At 40.9% G+C, this 22,893-nt stretch overlaps 1 protein-coding gene across 10 annotated transcripts in view; it reads left to right on the top strand.

Moving 5' to 3' along the window:
• Positions 1 to 19,534, top strand: part of SLC35G2 (solute carrier family 35 member G2) — a 37,506-nt gene extending 17,972 nt beyond the window's left edge. For 5 of the 10 annotated variants that reach the window (XM_050779630.1, XM_050779634.1, XM_050779629.1 and 2 more), the window contains one exon: positions 18,094 to 19,534. In XM_050779630.1, coding sequence (XP_050635587.1) covers positions 18,112 to 19,350 — 1,239 coding nt within the window. In that variant the 5' untranslated portion in view covers positions 18,094 to 18,111 and the 3' untranslated portion in view covers positions 19,351 to 19,534. Of the gene's footprint in view, positions 1 to 8; positions 256 to 2,001; positions 2,085 to 4,631; positions 5,323 to 5,358; positions 5,809 to 13,534; positions 13,549 to 18,093 lie in introns of those variants that run through there. The other 5 variants (XM_050779631.1, XM_050779632.1, XM_050779635.1 and 2 more) reach the window with 5 other exon arrangements.
• The last annotated feature ends 3,359 nt before the right edge of the window (positions 19,535 to 22,893 follow it).

Raw genomic sequence — 22,893 nt, forward strand, 5'->3', positions numbered from 1 at the left:
GATAGCCAGCACCACCAGTGCCATAAATATCCCACTGTGTTTCATCATATCAAGAGTACATTTCATTAAGATGCAAATATATTACTTAGTTATATTTCTATAGAGGGAAATATTGCTTTTATTACAGATTCTTAGATTGAAATTCTAGGAGATGGATGATGGTGTCTCCTGTTTTAGTGCTGACTTCATTTCCTGGTCCAGAAGATCAGAAATCTGTTCATGTTTTAGAGAACAGCATGAGGTCCATCTGTTCAGGTCAGATTTTTCCACATTAACATAAAGATTTATGGGGTGGTAACTTACGTAAGAAAAGCCAAAGGTAATTATATTCTTTGCTGCCATTTGGAACCTACATTATGTTTTTGGTTAGTAATGAAAATATACTAGTATATATCTACACACACACACACACAGAGAATTATTTCGAACACTATGATAAAGTCATCCTCTTCAGTTTATATAATATTTCACCTTTGTTTTGGTTTAGGCACTAGACACCATTCATTCAAATTTTCTCTGTAATATGGTCTGTTTATACACAGTTTTCCTTCCAACAGAAGGCACAGAAATAAAAGAGCTACAATTGGCTTCTTGGATGACTATTTTAGTGTGACTGAAATACAGAGTAATGATTTTTTTCCTCTGATGAAAATAGCTTGATTTTTTTTCGGATTTTAAAGGAAATATATACTTATATGAAAAATAAACAGAAAAGAGAGAAAATACCATATAATTGAATTTCCACCATTTGCAAGGATGAATAGAATCACATCATGAATACTCATTGACATCTTTCTTTTTACTCAGCAATATGACATGAGGGTTTTCTTATATCTCTCTCTATATGTAAAAATTACCCTTTTAGATGGCTGCATATTACATTAATGATTTTCTTTAACCAGCATCCCATTAATGAGCAGTTTATTTCCAATTTTTCATTGTATAAAGAAAGCCATGATGAATATTCTTACATGCACATCTTTATATACTTTACTGGTGATGATCTTAAGATATATCCCTGAAAATAGCATTGCTGGGTCAAAGAGTTCACATAATTTTACATTTTGACACATGTTCCTGGTAAAATTAACTTTTTTTTTTTTTTTTTTTTTTGAGACAAAGTCTTGCTCTGTCACCCAGGCCAGAGTGCAGTGGTACAATTTTGGCTCACTGCAACCTCTGCTACCTGGCTCAAGCAATCCTCCAGCCTCAGCCTCCCGTGTAGCTGGGACTACAGGTGGGAGTCATCATGCCCAGATCATTTTTGTGCTTTTTTGTAGAGTTGGGTTTTTGCCATGTTGCCCAGGCTGGTCTCAATCTCCTGAGCTCAAAGTGATCTGCCTCCCAAAGTGTTAGGATTACAGGCATGAGCCACTGTGCCCGGCCATAAAATTAACTCTTGATGAGGTGAATTACAGTATGTATAGTCTTATATATAATGTCCCTGTCAATGACAGAACTTGGTAAAGTCTCTTTTTAACTTTGCAGTAGTATTTATATATACATATATATATAATGCACACGCACATGTGTGTGCTTGTGCATGCATGTTCTCCTATAAAGGACTGCAGTGATTTTAATAAATCTAGGTGTGCTACTTAACCAATCAGGTATTGTTAGGTTTATTCAAAATTTGACCTATGGTTTGGTCTGAAACGATGGCATCTGGTAACCATTTCTTATCTTACGTTGATTTTAATGAAATATGGTATATGGGAAGAGGTGACTGAGTTGTAGTTTTAGTGAGTGGTATCTATGGTGTGAAGAATCAATGGTGTCAATAGTATGAAGAATCAGTTATGATTAAGCCAAACCAAATTTGTAAAATTTTGAACTGATTCATTTGGTATATTTTAAAGTTTTCACCCCAAGAAGGAGTTCAGGGTTGGCTTTTTTGTGGATAAGTAGTAGCAAAAACAAGACAAATGTGAGCATGTGGCGCATGTAGTGTTTGAAGGATTTGATAGTAGCTTCTGTTGATCCTGGGGTGTTCTTTTTTAGTTCAGGAACTGATGCGTATCCTGGGCAGTTGGAAGCCTTCTTTGAACTCAGCTGGGCTGTTCTGAGGATCTCTCAAGAGTTAGGTAAATTACAAACAACCAAGAAGTACAACTTTAACGTGCATATTGGAACAGCCCAGTAATTTTACATTTAATTAGCATCTAACCTAAATGGGTATTTAACCATTTAAATAGAAACATAAAAAATCATGGAAATAGAAAAGGATCATTTTATTCCTGCTCCTCCCCCTTCTAGTGGTGGCTCCTTCCTACCCTTAACAGCTTCACCCAGCACAGCTGAATTTAAAGCTGCTGACTCACAGCAAGGTGATTCTGCTTTTTTTTTTTTTTTTTTTTTTTTTTTTTTTTAAACAGAAGGAAAGTTAAGTGGTAGATGATAAATATGTGTTCATTGAGGATGGCATATTTTATGCAAATTGATAAGTCCACTGATTCGAAGATTAGAAAGGCCCTTTCCTGGAAAGGGAAGTGTCGATTATAAATGCTGAAAGACTTGCATACTTGCATTCTAGCAAGTTCTTAGCTGCCAGTCGACACATTCATCACCGTGTGCCAAAATGGATTTTAAAATGTCACAGCACAAATTGCTCTGCTCCAAATCAGGCACCATCACAGTCACACAAGCCAAACCAACCTGCTTGTTTAAAAGTGCCACATAAAGCTTTTTTTCCAACCTCAGTTAACCTTTTCCTTTCCTGGTATGCATGGTTCATTACAGTCTCCTAAAGTCATGAACCATGACTGAGTAAAGTGAGGCCAGGCTTCTCCCTTTGACTTTGCCTATACAGCAACTAACTGGTCCAGGTGCTTTCAAACTAATGATAAGACTAAATGTTTAGCCCAGCTCTAACCAGCCTGATAACTCTCACCCCCTACTTTTTCCCCTCATACCTTCTGCTCTCATTTATTTATTTTGTTTTTCTCAATCTTTTCCCTCCCAGAGCCAGCTGTTGACTTCTAGAAGCTACTGCATAGCCCAATAGCCCCTGACTATTCCTTCCCTAATTTTCTGCTTTAGAACTGTCAGTGGAGTGTCCAGCTCAAACCTGGGCTAGCCCTCCTGTTTGATGCTTCTCTTTCCAGCCCCTACCTCAATACCATCAGATCTGTCTTCTTACCTTCCCTCATCTCCAAGTCCCTTAGCTGTAATTTCCACCCCCTCCCATAACCCAGACTGACATAGCTCGGCAAAATCCTCAGGTCTGTCTACCATTCTCCTATAGCCTAGCTCAGCCCAAAATGTCTTAGTCCCCTTAGATCACATTCTACCGTGCTCCTCCCAACATGGCCCACTCTGGAATCCAGTATCCACTACTTTTCCTAGTCCAACTAAGCAGCCTTCATCCCCAGCCTAATTGGTTGGGGGGACTGCCATACCTTCAGCTTCAGTGTATCCTCCCTCTTGGGAAGCTTCTGCTTTTCAACCCAAAATAAGGGTTCTCTTGTACCCAGGTAGCCAGCCCTCTTTTAAGCTGATTTTGGCTAGCATGCCAAGGAGCTTATCATTCAGCCTAGTGTGCCCAGAATTTTTTCTAGGCTGCAATGAGTGAGCTGTCATCCAGTTCTGGCACTCTTGTGCCGCCATTAGTACTGCAGGGAGTCATCCTCAAAGAGGATATCACCACTGACCTGTCACCAGAAAGGCACAGTGATGATGATAAATTTGGGCTGATTCATCCATATTCTTCCCCTGGTTGTTGCCCTTCTTTTCTTTCTTCTTCCTCCTCCTCCTCCCCTCCTTCCCTCCCTCTCTCTCTCTCTCCCTCCCTTCCTTCTCCTCCTTTTTTTTCTTTCTCTTTTCTTTTCTTTCTGTCTCCCTCTCCCGCTCTCTCTTTTTTCTTTCTTTTCTTTTCTTTCAACAGAGTCTCACTCTATCATCCAGGCTGGAGTACAGTGCATGATCTCGGCTCACTGTGACCTCTGCCTCCCTGGTTCAAGCAATTCTCCTGCCTCAGCCTCCCTGGTAGCTGGGACTATAGGCGCATTCCACCATGCCTGGCTAATTTTTTTTATTTTTAGTAGAAATGGGGTTTCACCATGTTGGCCAGGCTGGTCTCGAACTCCTGCCCTCAGGTGGTAAGCCCGTCTCAGCCTCCCAAAGTGCTGGGATTACAGATGTGAGCCACTGTGCCTTGCCTTTTTTTTTTTTTTTTTTTTTTTTTTTTTTTGAGATAGGGTCTCACTGTTGCCCAGGCTGTAGTATAGTGGTGTGATTTTTTTTTTTTTTTTTTTTTTTTTAAGAGACAGTTTCACCATTTTGCCCAGGCTGGTCTCCAACTCCTGAGCTCAAAGTGATCTGCCTGCTTCAGCCTCCCAAAGTGCTGGGATTGCAGGCATAAGCCACCATGCCCCACTCCTTCCCTGGTTCTTCTAAGCAAGAGGATGCATTTGCAAGATGGTTGGCAGGGTCAGGAGTGCAGTCAGTGGCTATGGAAACAAAAGTTAGTTGTTGCTATGGTAATACAGAGCTGCACTCTATCTAAAGGATGGACACAGCACCAAAACTAGATTCTGGAATGTAACAAACTTATCATTCCTCAGACTCTCAAACTAAATTTTTTTCTTAAGAACAACGAGCTCATGGATAGAATGAAGGACTTCATATCCTACTAATTTTTGAGTCAGGTATCAGTTCCCTACTGGCCAATAATGTGAATATAAATATCAGAGTCGATCCCCAAAATAACATTTTTAGCATAAATACCTAAGAGTCACCATCAGACAGTCATGTCCACAAATTGTGTGGAAAAACCCCAGTTTGTAGTCAAAGTCTAAAATTATATCCTTTTTACTCTGAAAAATCTAAAATGTAGAAGAGAATCACTTCTGACTAGTATAAACAAAAAGTAATAAGCAATCATTTTAATACAGGATTTAATAAGTTGTCTTAATATTTCTGATATTCAGATGACTACTTTGAAGTATTTTGAAATAAAGATACTTTTCATATTTCATAAAGCTACTTTTAATATATTAACGTTTATTGCTGTTGAGTTCAAAGTATATCTTATTCTAGCCACCAAAACATTTAGAAAATAGAAAAAAAGGTAAAAACTAATGTTTTTGTTTCTTACATTCCAGACACTTAATACCCTTACCCCATTCACTGAATGCAATTCATTGCTATTTCCTTGTTTTGTCCTTTTGAGTGGTTTGGGATCTGCTTCAAATGACAAAGAGATGTGAGTAATAGGGTTCAATGTCTTTCTTATTTTCAGATTTAAAGCTCTTCAATGATGTAGCTCAAAATGAAAGTTCCTTCAATCCAACAACTTTGCAGAGATGCTGATCCCTCTCCCAGGTGAATCCTGGCCAGGCCTTTCTGACAATCCTGGGATACCCTGGGGCCAGTATAGAGTTCAAGGGCAGACCAGACTGGCAGAGGGGTTCCTGAGGGACCTGGAACCAGCGTCACCAGCATAGTCAGAATTGCAACCTAGTGGCGAAGATAACTGTGAGAACAATCTCAAAGGTGGGGCCAGGACAGAAATGGTAGAATAAATAGCAGAGCTTGTGATGGCTATTATAGGATGGGACAAAGCTCAAGGAGCAGTTGTAGAATGCAGTTCAGGACGAAGTCATTATTTTTGTTTAATCAACTTTTATTAAATGTGCTCTGTGTGCCAGGAACGCAAATATGAATGAGAGCTCTCTTGCCATCATGGAATTCACAAAGGAGACTGTGACTTGGCATGCCCCAGTTAGATGGTGCCTGGATTTGTTGGAGGAGTGGACATGGCAGCTTAAATGAGCCATCTTGGGCTGTGCACAACCCAGAAATTTCGAGGTGTGCCAATGTGTCTGTCTAGTATCATTGTAGGAGGATGTAGAGTCATTCTATGATTGTTTCTGATGTCTCTGTGGCTCTGAGTCTTTTTAGAAGGAGCACTTTAAAAATCAGAGTTCTGGGTCGGGTGCGGTGGCTCAGGTGTGTAATCCCAGCACTTAGGAAGGTTGAGGCGGGCGGTTCACTTGAGGCCAGGAGTTCGAGACCAGCTTGGCCAATGTGGCAGAACCCTGTCTCTACTAAAAAAAATACAAAAATTAGCCGGGTGTGGTGGCACACACCTACAATCCCAGCTGCGTGGGAGGTTGAGGCAGGAGAATCCCTTGAGCCCAGGAGGTGGAGGTTGCAGTGAGCTGAAATTGCTCCACTCCACTCCAGCCTGGGCGACAGAGTGAGATCCCATCTCAGAAAGGCCAGGCGCAGTGGCTCAAGGTTGTAATCCCAGCACTTTGGGAGGCCGAGGCGGGCGGATCACCTGAGGTCAGAAGTTCGAGACCAGCTTGGCCAACATGGTGATACCCTATCTCTGCTTGAAAATACAAAAATTAGCTGGGCATGGTGGCGCATGCCTGTAGTCCCCGCCACTGAGGAAGCTGAGGCAGGAGAATCCCTTGAACCCAGGAGGTGGAGGTTGAGGTGAGCTGAGATTGCCCCACTGCACTCTAACCTGGGTGGCAGAGTGGGACTTTGTCTCAAAACAAAACAAAAAAATCAGAGTTCTGAGTGAATTTTACTATGTACACGTTGACACTTACCCTTTGCCCTGAGCCTAGCTGAGCCTAGATGAAGGTTTGAATAGAAGTTATTGGGAGGTGGACAGGATGTGCAAGTTATAAGAAAACAAATTTGCTGGCCGGGCACGGAGAGAATCAAAGAGAATTGCTTGAACCCGGGAGGCAGAGGTTGCAGTGAGCCGAGATTTCGCCACTGCACTCTAGCCTGGCGATAGAGTGAGACTCCGTCTCAAAAAAAAAAAAAAGAAAAAGAAAACAGCCGGGTGCGGTGGCTCACACTGGTAATCCCAGCACTTTGGGAGGCCGAGGTGGGCGATCATGAGGTAAGGAGATGGGGACCATCCTGGCTAACATGGTGAAACCCCATCTCTACTGAAAATACAATAAACTAGTTGGGTGTGGTGGCAGGCGCCTGTAGTCCCAGCTACTTGGGAGGCTGAGGCAGGAGAATTGCTTGAACCTGGGAGGTGGAGGTTGCAGTGAGCCAAGATTGCGCCACTGCACTCCAGCCTGGGAGACAGAGTGAGATTCTGTCTCAAAAAAAAAAGAAAACAAATTTGTTGACTGGGCGTGGTGGCTCACACATGTAATCCCAGCACTTTGGGAGGCCCAGGCTGACTGATTGCATGAGGCCAGGAGTTTGAGACCAGCCTGGCCAACATGGCAAAAATCCTGTCTCTACAAAAAATACAAAAATTCGCTGGGCGTGGTGGCTCACACCTGTAGTCCCAGCTACTCCTGAGGCTGAGGCACGAGAATTGCTTGAACCTGGGAGGTGGAAGTTGCAGTGAGTGGAGATTGGGCCACTGCACTCCAGCCTGGGCGACAAAGCAGGACTCCGTCTCAAAAAAAAAAAAAAAAAAAAAAAAAAAAGAAAAGAAAAAACAAGACAAAACATTCCTTCATGTACATTCAATGGAAAAACTTCAAAATTGTTATCTGTTTATTTTCACATATGTGGCATTTCCTGTTATTGCTATGAATCTAGCCCTGCATAAGGGTAGTTTGTCATCCCATTTGCCTTTCAGCATTAGGAGGGCTGAAGTTAATGTGTTCAAAGCCCTTCTTGGCTCCATATTAACTAGCCATTAAAAGTGATATTATGTAATTTTTAATGACATGGAAAATGTTTACAATGCATTGTAAAATGGGAAAGTTATAAAATAGGATATGATGTTTGATATCATTTTTGCAAGAAAAATCTTTCTAGAGGAGTCTGTAGTTGTCTCTGGTAGGATTATGAGTGATTTTTATTTTCTTTGCTTTCTCACATTTCTAATTGTTCTATAGTAAACACATATTGCTTTTGTAATAGGAATAAACAAAATGTTATTTATTTAGAGATCTGATGGTGGTAAATAGAATAAGCTCTTGGGTGAGAAGCTTATTCTGAACAAGCTCAGATATGGAACCACTGGGAAGCTCCTGATGTGGAATCACTGTGGATTTGCTGGTGCTGGGACTCACTTGACTGGGCCAAAATGTAAGGCATACACTGGGAAACTATCAGGAAACTAGCAGTTGAAACTCAGCCTGAAGATGCTGAAACACATGTATTTCCAGCACCCTTCAGAAATGACTGAGAATAGTTTAATTCTCTAGTGGTTTAAAGCAGATACAAATTACTTAAGGAACAGCTGCAGTTATGCCCTAAAAATTTAATTCTTTTCTTTTTTTTTTTTTCCGACACGTAGTCTTGCTCTGTTGCCAGGCTGGAGTCAGTGGCATGATCTCGGCTCACTGTAATCCACCTCCCAGGTTCAGGCAATTATCCTGCCTCAGCCTCTCGAGTAGCTGGGACTACAGGCGCGCGCCATCATGCCCAACTAATTTTTGTATTTTTAGTAGAGACGGGGTTTCACCATGCTAGCCAGGATGGTCTCGATCTCTTGACCTCGTGATCCGCCCACCTTGGCCTCCCAAAGTGCTGGGATTACAGGCGTGAGCCACCGTGCCTGGCCCCTAAAAATTTAATATTAAAGGAAATTTGGGAGACCTAGCAGCAGAAATAGTGCCAGGGGTAGAGAAGCTGAATACACAAATTCTCTTAATAGCCAAACTGTATACTGTGATGTTTTATTCTTGAAATATTAGGAACTTTAAAGTGTTTTAATGGATAAGGCTTCCTATTTGAGTTGCTAGCCATTTAAATCCATTTATTTATATTATTTATATTTGGTTGGTACTAAATTTTGCTTCATTAAAAAAATGGTTATTCTTCATTTGACAATTACTGAATTCTCATCTCATGCCGAGTACTATATTAGATGTGGTTTCTGTAGTTGAGACCGTCACAGGTTCAGTGGAAGAGAAAGACAAACATTTGTAATTCAATATGGTAAATTCTGTGACTAAAGGTATAATGAAAGTTATATCCCCCACTCAGGTGCAGGTATCTAACTCAGATTGGATTGGGAGGTAGGCCTAGGGAAGTTTTTGAGAGAAGGTGATATTTAATCTGGGCCTTGAATAATGAGTAGGTATTAACCAGGTGAAAAAGCAGGAAAAGAATATTCCATAAAGAAGGAACAGCATATTAGACAACCTAGAGACATGAAAACATGATGTGTTCAAAGAATTCCCAGTAGTTGGGAATAGTCAGAAGCTTTGTGCATATGGGAGACAAGCAGGGGATAAGACTGATGGTTACTTTTCTTTTTTTTCTTTAAAACAATCTTTTTTTGTTGCTTTTTAATGTTTTCTTTTTCTTTTTCTTTTTTTTTGGTCTTCTATTATTTTGAGACAGAGTCTTGCTCTGTCACCCAGGCTGGAGTGCAGTGGTGGCATCTGCCTCCTCTGCAACCTCTGCCTCCTGGGTTCAACCGATTCTCCTGCCTCAGCCTCCTGAGTAGCTGGGATTATAGGTATGTGCTACGACGTCCAGCTAATTTTTGTATTTTTACTAGAGATGGGTTTTGCCATGTTGGCCAGGCTGGTCTCGAACTCCTGGCCTTGTATGAGCTGCTACACCTGGCCTCTTTAAAAAAAAAAAAAAAATTCTATGGTTACTTTTATGTGTCAACTTGGCTGGTCAAACATTATTCTGGATGTTTCTGTGAGAGTTTTTGGATGAGATTTACATTTGGAAGGGTGGACTTTGGGGGAAAGCAAATTGCCTTCCATAATGTGGGTGGGCATCGTCCAATCAGTTGAAAGCCTGAAGAGCACAAAAGACTGACCTCCCCCAAGCAAGAGGGAATTCTTTAGCCGACAGACTTTGGACTTAAACGGCAATACTGGCACTTCTCTGGACTGGCCTGCTACCCACTCTGCAAATTTTGGACATGCCGACGTGCCAGCCTCCATAATTGTGTATTACTTTTCTCAACCATAGGAATGAGGTGGTCTCAGGCCTCATATTCTGGGATCTAGCTTGGAAAATAGTTCCTCTTTTGGATAAAAATAGTGGTTTTAAGCTCGCCACACTGAATGTGCCCATTGTTCAAGCAGACACCAAACTGCATACTTTTAATCCATTTGTATCCAGTATTTTTGGTGGAAACATTTGTAGCTAAGCAGACTAGACTTCTGGTTCTATTTCATATTCCCTCTAATTAGCTGAGTTGCTCTGCACTGCTGAAGTAGACACCTCTGCCTTAGTGGTCACTTTCCCCATGTGAATCCTTGTCAGAGGAACTAAAGCCATGATACTGGTTTAGAGCACTTGTCTCTGAGGAAGGAGGAAAAGTTGAGTTGGCACTTTGATCAGAACAATTTAGAGCAGACTGCAGAAAGTTACAGTGGCTAAAGTACATAGTGGTCTTGCATTGGGAGAAATATCAAAACACTAGAAGTATGAAGTCATTAAAAAGACAAACCGATTGTGAAGACATGTCAAAAGATCCCAACAGTTACCATCCAAAACACTTTCTCTTAAGACAGACAATAATTATTACTCTTGTTGGTGGCCAAACCAGAACTCAAAATTTCTGAGTCTTAAATTTCTTATCTCTAAAATAAAATTTCCGGCTGGGCATGGTAGCTCACACCTGTAATCCCAGCACTTTGGGAGGCTAAGGCGGGTGGATCACCTGAGGTCAGGAGTTTGAGATCAGCCTAGCCAACATGGTGAAACCCCATCTCTACTAAAAATACAAAAATTAGCTGGGCGTGGTGGTGCATGCCTGTAAACCCAGTTACTCGGGAGGCTGAGGCAGGAGAATCACTTGAACTTGGGAGGTGGAGGTTGCAGTGAGCTAAGATCATGCCACTACATTCTAGCCTGGGTGACAGAGTGAGACTCTGTCAATAAATAAATAAATAAAATTTCCTAGTTTCCTGGTGCCAAGTGAATACTGTTGGTTCCTGCCCAGGACAGCTGCCTACTAGGCAAGAAGACCAAACAGCAAAAATCTGTGGACTCTTAAGTCTCAAAATGTAAGGCTCTCCCACATCAGGGATTTGTACTGAGGAGGCCCTCCAGATTTTACCTGAGATAACCTACATTTGGACACTTGCAACCGAGAGAATATTGGTGGCCTATTAGAGTTAGCAGAAGACAACAAGCAAGGAGAGAATTCTAACGTATATCAGAGTTAGGAGTTAATTTGAAACACAGAACCAGTAGGGGATTTATTATAAAGAATTGGCTTCATTGCACTTCATTGCACTCCAGCCTGGGCAACAAGAGTGAAACTCCATCTCAAAAAAAAAAAAAAAAATTGGCTTATGTTCTTGTTGGGGGCTGGATAAGCAAGTCTGAAGTCTGTAGGCAGTCATTCAGGAAGGGGAGATTAAGGGCCAGTTAGGGCTGGGAGCAGTGGCTCATGCCTGTAATCCCAGCACTTTGGAAGGCCGAGGCAGATGGATCACTTGAGGTCAGGAGTTCGAGACCAGCCTGGCTAACATGGCGAAACCCCACCTCCACTAAAATACAAAAATTAGCTGGATGTAGTGGTGGCGGCAGTGGGTGCCTGTAATCCCAGGTACTCAGGAGGCTGAGGCAGGTGAATCGCTTGAACCTGGAAGGCAGAGGTTGCAGTGAGCCGGGATTACATCACTACACTCCAGTCTGGGTGACAAAGCAAGACTCTGTCTCAAAACAAAACAGAAAAAACTGGTTAGAAACCCATGAGCACAGGATAATGCTTGTTGTCCACAGGCAGTAAAGAAAAAATCATGAACAGGCTGGAACCCCAAGGGTATAAGCTGTTTGGAATCTCTGAATTTAAGGAAGGCCTAAGCTCCCACCTTTAAAGGGCTCCCCTTATTAAGTCAGGCCTACCCAGGATAAAGTCAACAGATTAGGGGCTATTTATTTATCAACACATTTACAGCAAACAAAAGGGACTTTTATCACATCTGTAAAATCTCTTCACAACAGCAACTTAGATTAGTGTTTGATTAAATAAATTGCAAAGTGTAGTTCAGCATAGCCAAGTGTACACACCAAAAAGCCATCAGAGGCTGGGTATGGTGGCTCATGCTTATAATCCCAGCACTTTGGGAGGCTGAGATTGGTGGATCACTTGAGCCCAGGAGTTTGAGACCAGCCTGGGCAACATGGCGAAAACTCATCTCTACAAAAAATACAAAAATTATTAGGTGGGCGTGATGACAGGCGTCTGATGCCCCAGCTACTTAGGAGACTGAGGTGGGAGGATCACTTGAGCCAGCCATATTCACTGGGTGATAAAGTGAATCTAGAGTGACAAAAAGCCATCATAGTCATAAAAAAGAATGAAATTATGTTCTTTGCGGCAACATGGATAGAGCTAGAGGCTATTATCCTAAGTGAAATAACTCAGAAACATAAAATCAAATACAGCATGTTCTGTCTTATAAGCTCTTATTAAGTGGGAGTTAAACAATGGGTACACATGAAGATGGAAATAAAAGACACTGGAGACTCCAAAATGGGGTAGAGTGGGTGGGAAGAGAGGGTTAAAAAATTACCTGTTGGGTACAATGCTCACTATTTGGGTGATGGATACACCAGAATCCTAAATCTTACCATTACATAATATATACATGTAACGGACCAGGCGTGGTGGCTCGTGTCTGTAATCCCAGCACTTTGGGAGGCCGAGGCAGGCGGATCACCTGAGGTAGGGAGTTCAAGACTAGCCTGACCAACATGGAGAAACCCTGTCTCTACTAAAAATACAAAATTAGCCGGGCGTGGTGGCACATGCCTGTAATCCCAGCTACTCGGGAGGCTGAGGCAGGAGAATCGCTTGAACCCGGGAGGTGGAGGTTGTAGTGAGCCGAGATCGTGCCATTGCACTCCAGCCTGGGCAACAAGAGCGAAACTCTGCCTCAAAAAAAAAAAAAAAAATATATATATATATATGTGTGTGTGTGTGTGTGTGTGTGTGTGTGTGTGTAACGAATCTGCACAGGTACTCCCTGAACCTAAAAAAAATTATGTATTATAGTACCTAATTTTTATTGTGTGCTAAATACACCACAAGTTATGCCATTTAATTTACATATATTTTATCATTATACTTTGTAATAATCAGAGGTAATAAGTATTATTATCTCTTTTATACATGTAGAAACTAAAGTTTATGAAAACAAAATCATGTACCCAAAGTCATGATTAATAAGGGGTAAAGTTGAACCCAACTTTTTTTTTTTTACTTTAAGTCCTGTGCTTTTACTTATTTTTATTTTTTATTTTTGACACAAGTTCTCACTGTGTCTCCCAGGCTGAAGTGCAGTGGTGCGATCTTGGGTCACTGCAACCTCTGCCTCCTGGGTTCAAGTGATTCTGGTGTCTCAGCCTCCCAAGTAGCTGGGACTACAAGCATGTGGCACCACGCCCAGCTAACTTTCTGTATTTTTAGTAGAGATGAGGTCTCACCATGTTGGTTAGGCTGGTCTCAAACCCCTGACCTCAAGTGATCTGCCCGCCTCAGCCTCCCAAAAGTGCTGGAAAATGATATTGATGGACCCAAGTGATACAGTTTGTGCCAGCATATTGAGAGATTGGATCCTTCTAAATTCTTCGTTCTGCTCATGACCAGTTGCCATATACTGCAGAATGTCAACTGCCTACAAGGTAAATTTCACATTGGTCGACTCACCCTTCCTATCACTCCTGATAATGCACTCATGGTTTATGGGTTGTTTTAATAGTATGTGGTGAACTATAAGCTGTTACAATGGGAGAAGTTTTTTTTTTAAACCTCTTAAAAGTTGATGTATATATATATACTTACCACTAAGCATAACTTTTGAATTAGGCATGTGGCAATTCCTTTCTTGATGTTTTTAGGGAAAATGAGCCAAATAATATTTTAAAAAATGTATATGCCAGGCTAGTTTCTATCCTTTCCTCTATTAAACTCAGGATCACACAAGTAGGCACGAGTGTGCACAAATATTTATACCTTGCATTGTTCTGAGAATTAGTAAAAGAATATCTTGAAAGCATGATATAACTTTGTGTCCAATAATATAACATATAAAGTTGTTGAATTAAAAAATAATAATAATAATGCCACGGGGCGTGGTAGCTCACGCCTGTAATTCCAGCATTTTGAGAGGCCGAGGCGTGCTTATTGCTTGAACCCAGGAGTTTGAGATCATCGTGGGCAACATGGCAAAACCCTGTCTCTACAGAAAGTGTAAAAAATAGCCAGGAGGGATGGTGTGCAAGTGTCTCAGCTGAGGCTGAGGTGGGAGGATTGCTTGAGCCCTGGAGGTTGAAGCTGCAGTGAGCAGTGATCACGCCACTGCACTCCAGCCTGGGCAACAGAGTGAGACCCTGTCTCAAAATAACTATTATTTGACATATCAAATTTGGGCACAGTGACTAGAAACAAAATTCCACTGAGTTGAGACAGCTAGATCACAAAATTATTAGATTACAAAATATTAGGTTAGAAGTACTACTGCAGATGTTTAAACAAAGAAGAAAAACATACAAGTGGCTAGAGGTCAGGAAAGGCTTGTTTCTAAAAGATAGAATTTGTACTGGGCCTTTAAAGATGAACAGTGTTGACCGGGCACGGTGGCTCACACCTGTAATCCCAGCACTTTGAGAGGCTGAGGCGGGGATCACGAGGTCAGGAGATCGAGACCATCTTGGCTAACACGGTGAAACCCTGTCTCCACTAAAAATACAAAAAATTAGCCGGGTGAGGTGGCGGGCGCCTGTAGTCCCAGCTACTCGGGAGGCTGAGGCAGGACAATGGCGTGAACCCGGGAGGTGGAGCTTGCAGTGAGCCGAGATCGCACTACTGCACTCCAGCCTGGGCAAAGAGTGACACTCCGTCGCACAGGACAATGGCGTGAACCCGGGAGGTGGAGCTTGCAGTGAGCCGAGATCGCACTACTGCACTCCAGCCTGGGCAAAGAGTGACACTCCGTCGCAAAGGGAGATAAACAGTGTTTACAAAGTTGGAGCAGAAGGGAAACTAGTGAAAATAAAAGCTTAAGATACATATGGAGAATGAGGACAGGGAAGACACTGGACTGACTGCTCAGAGCAAAGTAGGCGTGTTGAGCTAAGTACTCAACACGTGTTGAGCTAGATTAGCCAGGTTATGGAGAGCCTGGCAGAGTAGCTGAAATTTGATAAGGTAGAGATTAGCAAATCACTGTAGGTTCTTGAATGGGGAAAGCTTGAGAAAAGTTTTTTTTTTTTTTTGAGACGGAGTCTCGCGCTGTCACCCAGGCTGGAGTGCAGTGGCCGGATCTCAGCTCACTGCAAGCTCCGCCTCCCGGGTTCACGCCATTCTCCTGCCTCAGCCTCCCGAGTAGCTGGGACTACAGGCGCCCGCCACCTCACCCGGCTAATTTTTTGTATTTTTTAGTAGAGACGGGGTTTCACCGTGTTAACCAGCATGGTCTCGATCTCCTGACCTCGTGATCCGCCCGTCTCGGCCTCCCAAAGTGCTGGGATTACAGGCTTGAGCCACCGCGCCCGGCCTTTTTTTTTTTTTTTTTTTTTTTTTTTTGAGTCTTTTAAAGGCAGATCAATGTGACAGTGGGATAATATAGATAAATTTTAGAGAAGGACTGGGATCCAAGGGAGGCTAGTTAGGATGCTTTTGCAATATTCCAGATAGGAATTCCCAATAACCCAAACCACAATTATAAAAGTTACATAGAATTGGAGGAGAAAGGGAAAAACTGAGAAAGGGAAAAACTGAGGAATATTTCAAAGACAAAAACAGTAAGATTAGTGACCAAATGCAAGTAAGATGGCAGAAAAGATAATTCACAGTATTCCCTAATCTCTAGCTTGGGGAACTGGAGAAATTGTGGTATCACAAACATAAATGAGGACATTAGGAAAAAAATCTATTTGGGAGAACAAGACTATTCAGTTTGCGATGACTGAAGCTGAAGCTATGATTTGACATGTCCTGGCAAAAGTTGGAAATAAAGAACAATCAGATTAGGCTGATAGTGGTGTGCAGGAAGAAGGGCTGCAAATGGGACATCCAGGCTAGGAAACAGAAGGGTTTGGAGGCACAGGTGATACTTTTTTCATGACTTCTTCCAGCTGAAGGTGGTGCCTTTTCAAAAAGAAAGGAGTAAATAGGAATACAACAGTTGGCTCCCTAGATGGTGTCAAAGAACAAAATGAGATTTTATTTCTGGGCCATTGTTTAAGATCTTGGAACCGATGAGTTTCTGGCAAGAAATCAGGGAGTCACGAGGAAGAAAAAAAGATTTCTTTTTCTTTTCTTTTGTTTTTTTTTTTTGAGATGGAGTCTTGCTCTGTTTCTGACGCTGGAGTGCAGTGGCACAATCTCGGCTCACTGCAACCTCTGTCTCCTGGGTTCAGGCAATTATCCTACCTCAGCCTCCTGAGTAGCTGGGATTACAGGTGTGCGCCAGCACACCCAGCTAATTTTTGTATTTCTAGTAGAGATGGGGTTTTACCATGTTGGCCAGGCAGGTCTCGAACTCCTGACCTCAGGCGATCCGCCTACCTCGGCCGCCCAAAATGCTGGGATTACAGGCATGAGCCAGAGTTCTTGGCCTCTTTTTTGTTTTTTAACTGGGAGGAGAGGAATCATTGGGAAAGAAATAGGAAATTGCTGAAAGGAAAGAAAGAACCAAATGAAAAAATAAAGGTCTAAAAGAAATAATAATATTGTAGAAGATACCCAGTGTTTCATAAAGTTGTTATAGGTGAAAGGAAGCCAAATTTATTGCTAACATTTATTGAGAGTTTACTACATGCCAGCACTGTGGCAGATTGTTTATGTGCATTATTTTATTTAACTCTTACAGTAAGTTCAACTTTTTTTTCCACTTGACATTATATAGTGGACATCGTGTTTTTTTTTTCTCTTTTGAGACAGAGTCTCTGTCACCCAGGCCGGAGTGCAGTAGCACAATCTTGGCTCACTGCAACCTCTGCTTCCTGGATTCATGTGATTCTCATGCCTCAGCCTCCCGAGTAGCTGGGATTACAGACACATACCACCAGGCCTGGCTAAATTTTATATTTTTAGTAGAGATGGCGTTTCACTATGTTGGCCAGGCTGGCCAACTCCTCTCAAACTCCTGGCCTCAAGTGATCCCAAAGTGCTGGGACTACAGGCATGAGCCACTGTGCCTACATTGTCATTTTTAATAGATAGATAGCATAGTATTCCATTGTATGAACATTCGTTATAGTAAGCTACAATGAACTCTCCTGTATGTATATTTTTGCCACATTTTTGGGTATATTCTTTTTCTTAAGTAACAGATAAACATTTTAATTCTATTTTTTTTGGATAAAATCACAATTCAAAAATAAAAATGTAAAAAAAAAAAACAAAAAGGTTTTCTTCCATTGTGTTCCTCCTGTCACCTGAACCACTATTAGTTTTCTTGGTATCTTTTTATAATTTGTTGTGTAAGCAAATATAAATATGTATTATTATTCCCCCCCTTTTTTATTCAGAATGTAAAAAGCATATTGTGATCATCTCTTTAGCATAAAATCTTAAAAGTGGTATTGCTGAGGGTAGTTAAAATCTTAATACATATGGCCCAGTTGCTCATGAGAGAGGTTGTACAATTTAACCTTTCTACCAACAATGCATGAGTGTTACTAAATTCATGTTATTTATGTTCTAATTGCAGTGTATTTTTATATCTCAAAACTTATGGGGAGTCCAGAATAAATATTTTAAAATCACTATAATTTATAAGGTGAATTCTGGTATTATACAGAATTGATTATACAAAATACTTTGGACTTATAATTTATAACAGACAAATGGACCCAATGAGAAGGAAAGGTTTGACCTAAGTTATTATTTATCTTTCTGTGTTTTGCTTGTTGGATAGGTAGAGAAACAGGTAGAAAAGATGGAAAAATCGGTTTGTAGTATAAAGATAGAAAATAGAGCTGAATGAAACAAGCAAGCAAAGAGAAATGGGGACAGACTTCAGATGAGAGTGAAAAAAGGGTAAACAATTCCAGTAGGTACCATAATCTGATAAGGCATATTGCCAGATCATCTCTATTTTTTTTTTCTGGACTACTGTTACAGCCTCTACTTTCTATCATTGAATTGGTGCATATGATTATAATAGAAATTAAATTTTCAATGAAATGAATGTCTTTTTGTCATTTTTTTTCTTTAAATAGAATTGACTATCTGAAGAAATGGATACTTCTCCCTCCAAAAAATATCCAGTTAAAAAACGGGTGAAAATACATCCCAACACAGTGATGGTGAAATATACTTCTCATTATCCCCAGCCTGGGGATGATGGATATGAAGAAATCAATGAAGACTATGGAAATTTTATGGAAGAAAATCCAAAGAAAGGTCTGCTGAGTGAAATGAAAAAAAAAGGAAGAACTTTCTTTGGAACCATGGATACCCTACCTCCACCAACAGAAGACCCAATGATCAATGAGATTGGACAATTCCAGAGCTTTGCAGATAAAAACATTTTTCAGTCCCGAAAAATGTGGATAGTGCTGTTTGGATCTGCTTTGGCTCATGGATGTGTAGCTCTTATCACTAGGCTTGTTTCTGACAGGTCTAAAGTACCATCTCTAGAACTGATTTTTATCCGTTCTGTTTTGCAGGTCTTATCTGTGTTAGTTGTGTGTTACTATCAGGAGGCCCCCTTTGGACCCAGTGGATACAGATTACGACTCTTCTTTTATGGTGTATGCAATGTCATTTCTATCACTTGTGCTTATACATCATTTTCAATAGTCCCTCCCAGCAATGGGACCACTATGTGGAGAGCCACAACTACAGTCTTCAGTGCCATTTTGGCTTTTTTACTTGTAGATGAGAAAATGGCTTATGTTGACATGGCTACAGTTGTTTGCAGCATCTTAGGTGTTTGTCTTGTCATGATCCCCAACATTGTTGATGAAGATAATTCTTTGTTAAATGCCTGGAAAGAAGCCTTTGGGTACACCATGACTGTGATGGCTGGACTGACCACTGCTCTTTCAATGATAGTATATAGATCCATCAAGGAGAAGATCAGCATGTGGACTGCACTGTTTACCTTTGGTTGGACAGGGACAATTTGGGGAATATCTACAATGTTCATTCTTCAAGAACCCATCATCCCATTAGATGGAGAAACCTGGAGTTATCTCATTGCTATATGTGTCTGTTCTACTGCAGCATTCTTAGGAGTTTATTATGCCTTGGACAAATTCCATCCAGCTTTGGTTAGCACAGTACAACATTTGGAGATTGTGGTAGCTATGGTCTTGCAGCTTCTCGTGCTGCACATATTTCCTAGTATCTATGATGTTTTTGGAGGGGTAATCATTATGATTAGTGTTTTTGTCCTTGCTGGCTATAAACTTTACTGGAGGAATTTAAGAAGGCAGGACTACCAGGAAATACTAGACTCTCCCATTAAATGAATACTTGATTATTATTATCTCCTTAATGTTCAATTATTAATACGTATACTGCCATTTTAATGTTTACCTATGAATGTCTTTTGTGTTATATAATTGACAGAGTACTATATAATATATACAAATGCAGAAAATTTATTCTAGTCTAATATATTCAAATACAAATATTAAATTATAAAATACGTTATGAATCTGGTATCTTTATTGGTATTTATCAGTGTCTTTCCAGGTAAATTGTAGTAGAAGGAGAATGTTAACTGCTATTACTAAATAATAGAAGACTCAAAGAAATGACCCCTTTCAGATGGAACTGAAGTTCAGAAATTAGAAATGTTCTACAAATGTTCAACAAAACTCCTTCATTTGTGAAAAATACACTATAAGGTGAAATGTTGAACACCAAACCCTGTTTTGTCATCTACTTGCATTAGAAAACTAGAAGTCATACGGCTGGGTTGAGGCAGGAAAAGAGGAAACAAGGGAAAAGAAGTGGCTTTTTAATGACAATGGGTGGTTGTCCAAAGTTAGAACAGGAAATTGGTATTCCCCTTATTATGGCTACATTAGGTGATACATAGGAAACAGAAATAGGGAGAAGTGTGGATTCTCGCCAGTCCCACCTAGTCCATGCCATTTTGTCCCTGATGTTCGGAGACTTAACGTTGGGGTAGGGTCTGCTTATCCTCAGTTATGTAGATCTCTTCCAAGGCTGCCCTTGTTTATGATTTTGTGGCTAATGTATGTGTAAACTGCAGTAAACGTACTCCTTACTCCTGAAAAAGGCACCAACAGTAATCACAGTATAGCAGAAAATTGACATGGTATCCTGAGATTCTTTTCAAAAAGGTCTAAAAGTCTGTAAAAGGCTATATGATGGCATTAAGTCTCATTTTGGCCATTCTTACCAATTTAGCACAAATAAATGATATGGTGCTGGTTATTAAACTATTGTCTCAGGTCCACATTCCCCCTTCTATACTTTCCTCTGTAATGCTATGGCTCAAACCCTGCAAAGTACATTTTTTCTATGCCAGCTGATGTCTCACTAGGTTCCATCAATAAAGGGCATTAGAGGGAGTCTGGAAGGCAGAAGGCAGGAAGGGACTTCCTCCTTTCCATTTGTTTGCAGTTTCTGTCACTGTTATCCCAGCAACAAGCAAGAGCCCTTTGCTCCAGCAGCAGCAATTGATTTCAGCCTTGAGCTTCTTTTGACATCCTCCCCACCCACAACTAGTCTCATCATATCCTTCCCCGAAGTAGTAGGATCAGCCAGACAGCATCCTCTCGGGGGTCTGAGCAATACTCAGCCAGGTCATTTGTCTAGAGTTTCTGAGACCTCATAGTCCACCTTGATTCTCCCTTCTCATTAGATCTAACATTGATAGCTGCTCCCTGCAGCTGTCACCTCTGGGTGACCTCAGTGTTCCCTTTTTGCTTTTTCAGTCAATGAAAACTCAATAGTAAATCCTCTCTGTAGTAATACCATCTAATTTCTGATTTCCTGACTAACATATCTCTAAACCTTCCCCCAAAGGAAACTATAGCCATCAGCAGGGCACTGTGCTTTGGGAAAATGTCAACATTTAGATTTTTTCAGGGATTACTAGACAGTGGCTCTCAATAGAAATTATGCAAACTGAAACACAGAAAAAGATTTGGAAAAAAAGAATGAACAGAGCCTGAATGACCTGTACTAAGTACTGAGAAGTCTAGCATGAGTTTAATTGTAGTCCCAGAAGAAGAGGAGAAACAGAATGGGATAGAAAAAAAAACATTTGAAGAAATACTGGATAAAAGTCTTCCAAATTTGATAAAAGAATTAAAAAAGAAAGAAAGAAAATGAGAAAACAGCAACCCACAGATCCAGAGAATGAAATGAACCCCAAGCAGGATAAACAGAAAACCAAAACAAACATCACAGTGTAATGAAACATCACAGTGTAACTTTTCATAAATATAATGAAAATCTTAAAAGCATTCATAGAAAAAGACACCTAGAAACATCAGTGTAACTTTTGATAAACAAATATAAACAAAATCTTAAAAGCATTCATAGAAAAAGACATAAGACATACAAGAAAACAATGATAAGAATTACAACTAGTTTCTCACAGAAACAATGGAGGCTGGAAGATGAGAATGACGTCTTTAAAGTGCTGAAAACAAAAACAAAAACACCCTTTGATGGCTTCTCATTGCCTACAGAATAAACTGTAATGTGCTTGACTTCCATAACCTGGTTATTGATTGTATTTCTAGCTATCTTTTGCTGTAGCAATATTCTACTGTTGTTTAATGCCTTTTTATTATGCAGGCTCCTCTATGTGGACAGCTTTTTTCTAGTTAATTGCCTGACTAACCTGACCACACAACTCCTTTCCCCTGTGGCTTAATGTCCTCCTTGCACCTATCTATTTTTGTATTTACTAAACTAATAACAAATACCTGTTTACATTTCATTCTCTGACACTGGTTTGAGCACTGTTTTTGTTTTTTTTTTTTTGAGATGGAGTCTTGCTTTGTTGCCCAGGCTGGAGTACAATGGCTCGATCTTGGCTTACTGCAATCTCTGCCTTTTGGGTTCAAGCTATTCTGCCTCAGCCTCCCAAGTAGCTGGGATTACAGGTGCACACCACCACGCCAGGCTAATTTTTTTTGTATTTTTAGTAGAGATGGAGTTTCACCATCTTGGCCAGGCTGGTTTTGAACTACTGACCTTATGATCCACCAGTTTCAGCCTCCCAAAGTACTGGGATTACAAGCGTAAGCCACCGCACCTGGACTCCCTGTAACAATTTCTAACTATAAGCTATCAGGTTTCTGGGACAGGTCTTGACATGGAGGCTTATTTTTCCCTTTCTTGTGTTCCCAAATTCTTTTATTTGGGATTGATAAAGTAAGCCACCTGCGTGTTTTTAATCGTAGACAGATTAGCTGCCCATATCCAAAGCACCACCTGTAGTCCCTAGATAAATTTTGTTTTTGTTTTGAGACGTGGTGTGATCATAGCTCATTGCAGCCTGAAATTCCTGGGCTCAAGCCATCCTCCCACCTCAGCCTCCAGAGTGGCTGGGACTACAGGCACGTGCCACTATGCCCAGCTGATTTAAAAAAATTTTGTAGAGACAGGGTCTAGCTCTGTTGCCAGGGCTGATCATAAGTTTTGACTTACATTTTCTTGTTGCCTGATTCTGGTTAGTCCCTGATCCACTCAGCACTAATTAGCAAGGCTGATTCCTGTTTTTGGTTTGAGTTCCCCCGAAAGAGAGGAAGCAGCAGCCATGTGCATGTTTATATTTGGAAGCTGGGTAGACAGACTGTGAAAGGAAGTCTCTGGGACAGCTCCCACCCCATGAAAACATGTACTGCATCCCTTCTAAGTGCAATTTCATAAATGCCTTTCTGCCTATCTGCCCTTCCAGTCTATGCTTTCCTTTTTCATTGCTGTTTCCTTATTCTTCTTCGACTCCTCTTTTGCATATATTTTTGGAGGTTTCTTAAATTTTTTTTTCAGAGTTCCTGGTAAGAATGAGTGATGAGAAAGAT

Source organism: Macaca thibetana, chromosome 2 (assembly GCF_024542745.1).
Source record: "Macaca thibetana thibetana isolate TM-01 chromosome 2, ASM2454274v1, whole genome shotgun sequence".
In the NCBI taxonomy this organism is placed as follows: domain Eukaryota; kingdom Metazoa; phylum Chordata; class Mammalia; order Primates; family Cercopithecidae; genus Macaca; species Macaca thibetana.